This window comes from Callorhinus ursinus, unplaced genomic scaffold (genome assembly GCF_003265705.2).
Source record: "Callorhinus ursinus isolate GAN/ISIS: 27379988/994484 unplaced genomic scaffold, GSC_fseal_2.0 scaffold4, whole genome shotgun sequence".
Taxonomy (NCBI): domain Eukaryota; kingdom Metazoa; phylum Chordata; class Mammalia; order Carnivora; family Otariidae; genus Callorhinus; species Callorhinus ursinus.
Genome location: NW_027397066.1, coordinates 66,702,481 through 66,713,354, shown reverse-complemented (window position 1 = coordinate 66,713,354; position 10,874 = coordinate 66,702,481). Strand labels below are relative to the sequence as shown.

Genomic DNA, 10,874 nt, shown 5'->3' with positions numbered 1-10,874 from the left:
CAGCATTTCTGTACAATTAGGGCTCACCCTGAAGCAGTTCTAAATTATCTACAAAGAGAAGAATGACACAATTTTTTCACGGGTTAATTTTCCTTGGAATGTTCTGGGTGATTTTTCTAAAGCCTCATTCACAATGGTGCTGACTTTACGGTATTCCATCAACCGAGAACTACGGAGATAGTCCGGAAGTGCGCTGGTTGGCCCAGAATAGGCCATAAGCAGAGCTGCGCGGATGATGGGCTGCGCGAGGGACAGGGTACCGTTGGCTACTAAATCGTGCATGTATCATCTAATAGGCACTAACTGAGCATCTACTGTGTGTCTGGCTGCAGCTGCCTAATTAAAAGTTGAGCAGCTGCCTTCATCCCTCCACCGGCCCGAGGAGCCATACCAACCGGCAGATGCGCGGGCCTCTGGTTCTCATCTCGGATAGGGCCTTAACGTGTTGCGACTCCAGACGGGTATTTTAAATTCGCCAACACGAGTGGACGGACTGTGGCTTCCAAAGGGGGGGAAAAGTCATTTCAAAAGGGAAAGGTATTTGTTTGGCACTGGAGAAGCACACAAAAACGACAAAAGTGCTGTGAGCTCCCTGTCGGGAGAGCCCCATCTCACCACCCGCGGGCGGAGGGGGGCCAACCGCCCGCCCAGCGGGCTCGCGCGACGGGCTCTGGAAAGCCCGGGCTGCGGAGGCCAGGAGGGCGCCTTCCTCTTTAAGAGCCCCACAGGCGATCCTGATTGGCTGTAGCTATGCAGGTCTTTCTTCCTCGGCTCCCTCCCGGTGCTCCCTCCCGGTGCTCCCTCCCGCTCCCTTTCCACACGCCCTCCGCCCACTCCGCGCCCCCTCCCGCCCCCGGCGCTCGCCTCCTCTTCCTCGCAGCCGAGTTCGGCCCCGGCAGCCGCTTGGGTGATTCGCCAGCAACAGATGCCGGGCGCCAAGCTTTGCATTCTTAGTCCACGCTGACAGCCCGAAGAAGAGAGAAGGAAGCAGAGAAGGGAAGAGAAGGCGGGGACAGGAGTGCAGAGACCACCTCCCCTCCGCACCCGCCCAACAAAAGGCAGAAGCCCCCGCCCCCAACTGGAGAGCTCCGCGCCTGCCGAGCGCCTGCCTGCTGCCTGCTGCCGCGGGCGCCCACCTCTCCCAGCCATGCCAGGCCCGGCGGCCGACGGGGCGCAGGTCCCCTTCCGCAACGCCAAGGAGGAGATCCGTGCGAGGGTCGAAGGCTCGGAGGACGGCGGAGGCCAGCAGGGCCCCGGCGCGCGCGAGCCGCGGCAGAACATCGTCTGGAGGAACGTCGTCCTGATGAGCCTGCTCCACTTGGGGGCCGTGTACTCCCTGGCGCTTATCCCCACAGCCAAGCCGCTCACTCTGCTCTGGGGTAAGTTCCGCCGGCGCCCCCTGTGCCCCGGGCACCGCGGCGAGGCCGCGCCGGGGCGCGCGGGGTCCTCGGCCGCCGCTCTGCTCGCCGCTCGCTTCTCCCACGCGCCCAGCTCCCTTGACCTGCAGCTCTCGGGCCTTTGGGACGGGCTAGTATTTCTGTCCAGGTATTTGCAACTTCTGGCTCCCCCGCTGTCTGGCGGAGTAGGCGCATTTGCCGGCTCCTGGATGGCGAGCGGGAGAGACCCGGAGTCCTGCGGCTCCACCGCTGTGCGCAGGGGAGCGCCAGGGGACACACTGGGCGCCGGCTGAACTGGGCTTCGCCGGAGGGAAGACAGGCGGGCTGGTTGTGTCGCCCGTGCGGGTCCCGGCGGCCCTCCCATCTGCCGCCTTTCAGGTTCTCAGTCTCTTCCACGGGCCACGGACCTTGGGGCCCAGTTAAGCAGGAGAAAGGGAGTGGAGGAGAGTGGAGAGACCCGGCACAGAAACAGTCTTGATTTTCACGCATGAGATGGAAGAAACCAGTTCCTCTCCTGCCCCCACAGGCCCCTGCCCCTGTCCCCTCCGTGATCTGCTATGCCCAGTTGCACTTACACGGTCCCAGAAGTTTCTTGGCGAGCAACCCGAGCCCTCCGCGAGATCGCTCTGCCCCCAGCACAAGCGGTAACTGTGGCCGTGCAGAGCTTCCTCCAGGCCCTGTCCTTCTCTGGCCAGTGCGGGTCTGTCGTCGCACCTCTGACCCTCCCACCACCCTCCGTCCTAGCACCCCCAGCCTTGCTGGGTGGTGGGGGGGAGCCCAGGAGTGGGCCGCCGCACCCACCCTCTTCCCCATTTCCTGCGCCCCGGGGGCTCAGTGCCTGCCCTACACGTCTCAAGTCGTTGGCCTCTGAACCACCCCGCAGGTCCCCCTGGTCCCAGTGACTGGTTTGGGCTTCGGTCACCTCAGGGGCGGTAGCCAGGACAGAAGGCGCAGGCATTGATACCCTGCGCTGAGAATTTGATGAGGTAATCCAGGAAGCCCTTTCAGCTCCAGGTTCGGGGATCTCCAAGGACCGGGGGCAGAGAGAAACACAACTTACTTTTATTTCCAGAGGGAAAATGAAGAAAATAAGAAGACTTCTTTCTGCAAAGCTTATTTGGTATAGCATCAGCTTCAAATACCTAGGTTGATAAAAGACCACTCGAGGGGCGCCTGGGTGGCTCAGTCGTTAGGCGTCTGCCTTCGGCTCAGGTCATGGTCCCGGGGTCCTGGGATCGAAGCCCGCCTTTCCCTCTCCCACTCCCCCTGCTTGTGTTCCCTCTCTCGCTGTGTCGCTCTCTGTCAAATAAATAAAAACAAGATCTTTAAAAAAAAAAAAAAGGCCACTCGAGTTGCGAGCCTTCCCTCAAAACCCTGCAGCCCCTGCTGTTGGAAGCAAATGGATCCAGAGCCTCCTAACTCTTAGGGGGTGTGGCTGAGAGAGGCACCGGGGACTTGATGGATGGTGAGAGGGCTGAGAGTCTTTGGGATTCTGTGGAACCTTTTTTCCCCCTTCAAGTAAGCTCAGCGGGCAGCCCAGGGGGCTGGAACTCAGAACCCCTTTATCAAGAGTCATTTGCTCCTCTTTGGACTGAGCCAGCCAGGCACCTGCCCCTGAAGTCTTTTTAAGTCCCCTAAAAGCTCTTGGCAGCCCCCTGCTCATGCCTCCCCCATTGAGTGCACCTCCTCAATTTTGTGTCCTTTTCACCATCACCTTTGTGATTATGTCTTGGTTTAATTCTCTGTCTTCCTTCTTTCCTTAACTCCAAATGACTAGATGGTAAGATGTTCAGCCATTGCTTCATGGCCATACCCCCACACTATCAGCTAAAGCCCTTATGGCCCTCCTCCTTCCCCCAGCCTCCATGGAGCTCCTTTCCAGGGCTGGAACTATGCCACTGGACCTCAGAGCCCACCTGCCTCCAGCCAATTGGGGCTGAGCCTTAATAACACAGTGTCAGAAGAACTCAGGGAGAAGTGAGCACTTAAACCATTTCTGTATTTGTCTGGAGCTCCACAGGACCCATGGGCTCTGCTCCCTACAGCCCCCAAACCCTGCCGACCCTAGCACCCCCTCAGGAACCACAAGGACGAGGCCTCCTTTCCAGGCTTGCAGAGTCACCTCTGCACTTTTCAGGCTGTTATCTGTGGTGAAGACAGAATCTTTGTGTCTGAAAGACCTTGGCCAGAGGACACCGACCTCAGCCCCTAAGGCCTTCAGCTTCCCCGGAGAAGCCCACATCCTGAGGAATCTGGCTTCCCATTGTGGGTGACGATGCCAAACCCCATTCTTGTACCTCCCTGCATAGTCTTCTGCCTCAGCTCCCTTTCATCAGCTCTGTTCTCTGAATCTTGATTCTCTCCCTACCTGTGCTTCATTGCATCACTAAGGGGGAAAAAAAAAAAGAAAGAAAGAAAAGAGAAGAGAAGAAAAGAAAAAAAGAGCAGGGGTGGCTGTTGTAGTTTCAAAGTCCAAAATTTCGAGTTAGATACATTCCAATCAAATGAATCTTCTCTGATGGGCATCTTGTGAGAGAAGAAAGAGACAGAGACTAGCTGAGATTTGTTGTGCTGAGCGCTAGGATCTGTAGGGTTATTTTAAGTGGAAGCCCTGGGGCCTTGACCCGCCGATCCCCCCCACTGGATGCCCTGTTTCACCACCTCTGCCCCTGGTTCTGCCTAGCTTTAGGGCTGAGTTCATGCACTAACAGGCTGCTCATCCACTTCAGGGACCTAAGTTGTTAAGGAAATAGGCTTAGCCCATCCCTTGCTTGCCACCTTTCACCCCGGGTGAGGTTGCCCTGGAAACAAGAGGCGTCGATGCAGTGCACCCAGCCGAGACTGTGTTAGGTGTGCAGCATGTGGAGAGTAATCTGTGGAGTGGTGAAATGTCATCCATGAAAGATCCATCAAGTTGTTCAGTCCAGCCTCCTTTACTGCCTAGTCCCCCACCTTTTTATGACTCTCCTTGGGGCCAGAGCAAGTTGTTTTCCCTTCTTACACTTGCACTTTTCTGAGTGGGCAGCCTGTCAGAACAGAATGCTCTCAGTTCCCACAGGACCTGAGGGATGAGTTTATGAGTTGCAAGGACAGAATGCAAACTCCAGCTGGAAGACAAATCTTCACCTGAAGGCCTGATCTCACAGAAGTGCCTGCTTTGAGAGTTTGGGGCCAAAGGCACAGTTAGTCCATGCCCTGAATCCCAAGATGAGTGCAAGAGAGGAGCGAGTAGCAGCAGTAATGGTGTTAAGAGTCCTGGGCTCCTTTCCAGGGAGCTTGGCCTTGCCTGTTTCCAGGCATTCTGGCTATTGGTTTCCAGAAATGTCAGGGACTTTTCTGGTTTCTAAGTGCCATCGGAGGCCCCAAAATGTGTCCTGTGGTGATGTCATGGCTCCCCCCCCCCCCCACCTTGGGACAACTTCCTTGGAAGGCTGAAGCATGAGAAGCAATCATTTGCTCTGCTCCCTTCCTCCATCCTGCCTGGGGGCAGACATGACCATTGTTGAGTCTGTACAGGAATTCCCTGGTGCCCTTGCTGGACTCTCTGGAGTGGGGTTTAGCCTCTGGGGAGGAAGCTGAGAGGAGGCAAGGATTAACAAAACAATCTGGGGGATGGGAGCATCCAGAGAGGCTGGGGTTTGGAGAGTGCTGGTCCACCAATCAAATTCTGTGCAATTCTGAGAGTCGCACGAAGAGGAGCTCTCTGTCAGGCATGGAGTTACCTGCCTCCAGGACTTGGGATGGTCTTGAAGTCTTTGTGGGTTGTGCTTCTTTTTCTATCAAGTCCCTAAAATTGTTGGGAAGCCCCAAGAAGGTATTGGCCTCGGACTTCTGCCTTGCTTCCAGGTTTTGTAGGGTGAGCGTGGCTCAGGAGAGAGACGTATCTGAACGTGAATCCCTGCTCTCCTGCTTATCTTCTACATGACCTTGGACAAATTAACATCTCTAACCTTCAGCTTTCTTGTCTGTAAAATGGGTGTATTTATACCTCTTGCTCACGAAGCTGTGAGAGCTAAATTTGAGATTATGTGTAAATCACAGCACAGTACCTGGCCCTTGGTTGGTGTTCCATAATTATTAGCTGCCATCATTATTGGTCCTGATACTGGCTCTCTTTCTTCAGTAGAAGGGGAAAAGGCCCTCTTGCTGCACAACAAACTCTACAGAGCTGGCACAGAACTTGGCTTTGTTGCCTCTCTTGCATGGAAAAGATTGCTTTGGCTTTGGAAATGTTAACGCTCAAACTACTAAAAACCCAAAAACCAAAAATGAATCTTCCTTTTAAACCCTGTAATTCCCGGTCCATTGTTGCAACTCCTGCATTTTTAATAAATGGGCAGGCCCAAAGCGCCTCCTCACTCAAGGCAGGCCTGCAGCAAAACCGGAGAATGGAGAACGCTTTTGCTGGCTTCACAATCCCAACAAGCATAAATATAGGTCTGAGGTTAACATTATTAACTCAGTTTTTTTCTAAAACTGGTCAAGGTCACTGCAGACTATCCTGTGATCTTGAAATGAGTGGTGCTGCAGAGTAGTAACCAGGGCTGGAAAGCCCCGCACTTCCCCCTGGTTCAACTTCATACGTGTCCCCTCCAGCTTGTGAGCCTCCACTTCCTCGTCCATGAAAGCGGGACAGGAACACTGTGCTGAAAGGTGATTGAAGAACTGGGGCACCTGTGAACATACCCGCCAGAGAGTAGACACTCAGTGCTATCAGCTGGCATCCCCTCCCCCAATGGGGGCTCCATCGTCTGTCTGGGGCTTGGAGCACTTGTGGCGCAAATATAAGGCATAGCCTTTAAATCCAACTATTCAACCATGACCTTGCTGTAACACTTTTGTTCTTGCCTCATCCAGTTTTGTGGATGGTGTACAATTATGATAATTTCCTGGAAGAGCCATTGATCGATTTACAAAACGTGAACAGCCGTGGTGGTTCCTTGAAAGATTTTGTAAAACACGACAACGTCTTTGGTGACATTATTCTCATTGAGTGTTTATTTTGACATGCTGTAGTTTCTGGCATGTGGTCTACCTGTCGCTGCTGGGACGCACACTGTTTCTTAGCCTTGAGGTTAAGAGGATGGGCTTTGGAGTGAGGGTCTGGGATCAAAACACAGCCCCCCAAGTTCAGCCTTGGGCAGCTCACTCACCCTGCTCACCTTAGTGTCCCCAAGTGCACAATGAGGGTAATTAATCCTACCCAGTAGGACATCAGGCTGCAGCTGGAGTGAAATGAAACAATGCAGTAAAGAACTTGGCCTGACTTGTAATGAGCGCAGGGTGATGTATGGAAGTGTTGAATCACTATACTGTACACCTGAGACTAATATGACGCTGTATGTTAACTATACTGGAATTTAAAAAAAAAAAAAAAAGAAAAGAACTTGGCCTGGAAGCCATCACAGAGGAAATGTGAGCCCCGGGCCTCCGCACACTTTTCCTGTAGCGCTTCCCTCCTCTCCTTCCCTCTGTTGAGCTCACCCTTTGGAGGCTGAGCCTTGTTCCAGCCTGCCCACTCATTGTCAGAGAGCGCTGGTCATGGGGTCAAGGCCTTCGGCTCTGATTTTCTTTCCTCTGGCAATGGGCTGGTGGCCCCAACAGCAGGTACGGGCCGTCCTCCTCACGAATGCCCATCCTTTGTTCATTATGTGCGCCAGTGGCCATGAGGGAGGTCCTCACAGTTTCACATGCGGTCACGTATTCATCCCTCCACGAATTTATTCATTTTTGACCATCATTCCAGTGATCATCAAAATTGGCTGCACATCAGAATCATTTGGGGATCCTTTACAAGTTTTGGAAGCCTCGGCCCTCACCTAGACCTACTGAATTGGAATCTCTAAGAGGGATGCGCCGCCCTCTTCTTCTTCTTTTGTTTTTTGTTGTTGTTGTTGTTGTTGTGTTGTTTTGTTTTTTACCATTCAGATATTTCTGATGCACAACTGGGCTGAGAACCATTATTTAATTCCCTTGTCCAATAATATTTCTTACTTACCCATTCCCTGCCAGGCGCCGGCGTGATCCTGGACTTCATGGTGCTTAGAGACCAGTTGGAGAGACAGCCAGGCGCACCAGTGATTAGAGTGAGGCAGCCTTAGTTAGAATGCCCCAGCCTGGGGGAGGTGGGGAGGCTCCCCGTAGGAGGAGGCAGCTGCACAGCACCTGGGAGGGGTTTGGATAAAATGGCATTGTAGCCACAGGCAAGCATGGGGGCAGAGCTCTGAGGGGAGGGAAGGCAGACAGAGCAGGGTGGTTCAAGGACCTGATGGTCCAGCGAGGCTGGAGGTGGTCAGGGCCAGGAGACTGGGCTTACAGAAAGGCTGCCCTTCTGCGTCCACCTGACTCTCACCTTCCCCTCTCAGCCTATCACACACACCAACAATTCCTGCTATGATGGAATGGTCTGGAGCGAAATTTTTAGACCAGACACTTGCCAGTGGGATGAGTGTGTCTGAAGTTTTCCAGGAAAGACCCTGGGGCACACACCTGGAGCAGGGGGCCAATGGGGAGAGGCATCTCCCTCAGGCTTTTTCCCCCTGTTCTCTGCTCTTCCTTGTTTCTAAAAGGTACATGTGTGTAGGGGGCTTGTCCTTATCTTACTTCCTCCCTTGAACCCCAGTTTCAATAGCTGGTTCTCACTAGCCCTCATTTCAGGCATGGTGAGTCCTCCTTCCTACATCCTGCTTCCCATTTCTGCAGCTTACTAAGATGGGTTAGAAGGCTCTGTGGATCCCGGCAGCCTGTGGTCCATGGACCAGCAGCATCAGCATCACCTGGGAGCTTGTTAGGAATAAAGATGTTCGGACCCCATCCTGGATCTATCAAATCAGGACCCGCCTTTTCCTAAGATCTCCCGGTGATTCATCTGCAGGGTAAAGTTAGAGAAGCACTCCCTTAAGTCCAGCCACAGGCTGACAGTTCAGAGAAGCTGGACATGAGTGGGATTTGGCAATCCTTCCTTCTTCCTTTTAATGGCCTCCTCCCCTTTGCCTCCCCTCCTACCCTTCTGCCTTCTTGTAGCTTATTTTAGAACATGTCGGGATCCTGCTTCTCTTGCCAACAAAAGGCTGTTGCTAAAATCTTTTCAGCCGGCAGCAGCAATGTTTAATTCATGGGCTAGAAAATTAATTTTATTTTCATGAATAGAGCTGGGGAAAAATAACAGGAAGGCTCTGTGCATGGCCCTTGGGAATTCAGCTTGTCTATTTAACAGATGAACCGGTAAAGGTGAGGAGGCCTCAGGGGAGGGCTGCCTTCCACAAAATTACGAAGTAAATCATATCAGTTAGGATGCTTTTGGCCACAGATAGCACAAAATTCAACTTAAAGTGGCTTAAATGATAAGGACATTTTCTAATTTCAACCGATAACAAATCCCGAGGTAGGGCACTTCTGAGGTAGGGCACTCCTGTCATCAGAGAGCAGGTTTTATTTCTGTCATGGGGGCCCTGTCGAATTTAGGTTTTTTTCGTGGTTATAAGATGGTTGCCAGAGTGCCGGGCCACACAGGGGAGTTACAGCAGTGTCCTTCAGAAGGAGACAGAGGATGTCCCTTTTTTTTTTTTTTTTTTTGACAGAGAGAGAGAGAGACACAGCGAGAGAGGGAACACAAGCAGGGGGAGTGGGAGAGAGAGAAGCAGGCCTCCCACTCAGCAGGGAGCCCGCTGCGGGGCTCGATCCCAGGACGCTGGGATCGTACGCTTAATGACTGAGCCACCCAGGCACCCGGAGGATGGCCCTTCCTGATGTCTCATCAGAGAGAAAATCTTTCCTGGGCGCCTCACAGCTTATGTCTTCTCAAGTCTCACTTGCAGGATTATGTCCCAAGTGCCTTGTTAAACCGGTCATCGGCAGAGGATTGATCAAGGTTGGCCACTCAGCCACATGTGGTAGGGTTGGAAGGAGTGGAGGTTAAGAGGCAAACAAAACCCCGGCTGTGCTCAAAGGAAGAAGATGGCTTGGCTGTGGACAGCCAACACCTCTACCCCAGGGGCTTCCTTCACTCCCTGTCATGACTTTGCCTCTTTGGTGTCACCTCCATTCCCTGAAAAGGCTCTGGTTTCATATTGTAGCGTACTCTCCCCCACTACTTTCCATCACCCGCGCTTTTCTCAAATCCTGCTGTCATTAGAGTTGTAAAAGTTTGCGTTTTCCATGAGGCTCTGAGCTCTTCTGTGGCGCCCCTGCCTGCCCAGGACCTGGCACACAGCCTCTGCTCAACATACCAGTGTTGGGTGAATAGATGAAGGAATAAATAAATGAATGAGTTTAATCACTTTCTTTCTAAGGGAAGATAAATTTTTATTCTTTTTTTTTAAAAGATTTTATGTATTTGTCAGGGAGAGAAAGAGAGAGAGCACAAACAGGGGGAGCGGCAGGCAGAGGGAGAAGCAGGCTCCCCGCTGAGCAAGGAGCCCAAAGCAGGACTCGATCCCATGACCCCGGGATCATGACCCAAGCCGAAGGCAGATGCTTAACCGACTGAGCCACCAGGTGTCCCAGTTTTATTCTTTAACTTTAAAAATGTGTTTTCCCCTGTTAGAGAACGTCCCATATGACTTTTGGGGAAGGATTGTGGAGCGAGAAGCCTTTCTCAATCCCCAGAAATCTCCACGCACCTCTGCACTTACGCCCAACCAGTGAGTCACCCTGACCTTACTGGGGAGCTTACAGAACTCTGTTGCTCTGCTGGATTTTTATGGGCTGAGGTGGGACTGGAGAAGTTTGCTAAATCCCCTGTGGGAGAAGTGAATTAAAAAGAAGATGGAAAACGAGTGACTTAGAATATTTTTTAACCAAGGTTTTCCACGGTGACACACCTGCCCAGACAGACAGTTTTCTTGGTTGGTCACTTTCTTCATCTTTCCAGTGACACAGAACCTTGGTGATGAAGTCATGTCCAGATTTCTGTTCTCTTGCTTCGAATTTTACTTAAAAGGGCATTTAAAAGTCCACTTACCCTCACCCAGCCAGTACCTTTTATTTGCACAAACAACCTAGAAAGAGCCATCTTACACTCAGGGGGAAATTGCTAACTAGGGGATAAGGAAACAAAGCCATAGCTTTTGGCTAGAGATTTCAGAAAACCGTGCTTTAAAGTGCAGACACAGGGGAAATGTCTAGAGCAGGATTGTCATGTAGCTGTTGTGTAAAACCTTCCAGTCAAACATTGCGTGTGAAGTGCCTACTTAAGGTAAGTGTTTCATCGATGGCCTGCGGTGGTTGTTGGATGCCTTGGAGGCTGGTCATTCCTCTCGATACACTATCTGACACTGAGGGGGTAAGCAAGGTTTCTGGGATTGTGGAAGTTTCCTGAGATTGCCTTTAAAATGGGGCGGGGGGATACCACCTCACACCAGTCAGAATGGCTAAAATTAACAAGTCAGGAAACGACAGATGTTGGCGGGGATGTGGAGAAAGGGGAACCCTCCTACAGTGTTGGTGGGAATGCAAGCTGGTGCAGCCACTCTGGAA

The 10,874-nt window shown here is 52.3% G+C and overlaps 1 protein-coding gene across 1 annotated transcript in view; it reads left to right on the top strand.

Annotated features, from left to right (window-relative positions):
- The first annotated feature begins 698 nt into the window (after positions 1–698).
- SCD5 (stearoyl-CoA desaturase 5) overlaps positions 699–10,874 on the top strand; it is a 154,023-nt gene continuing 143,847 nt past the window's right edge. Inside the window, exon 1 of the mRNA XM_025887747.2 lies at positions 699–1,379. Within this exon, the coding sequence (XP_025743532.1) occupies positions 1,148–1,379 (232 nt within the window). The 5' untranslated portion in view covers positions 699–1,147. The remainder of the gene's footprint in view (positions 1,380–10,874) is intronic.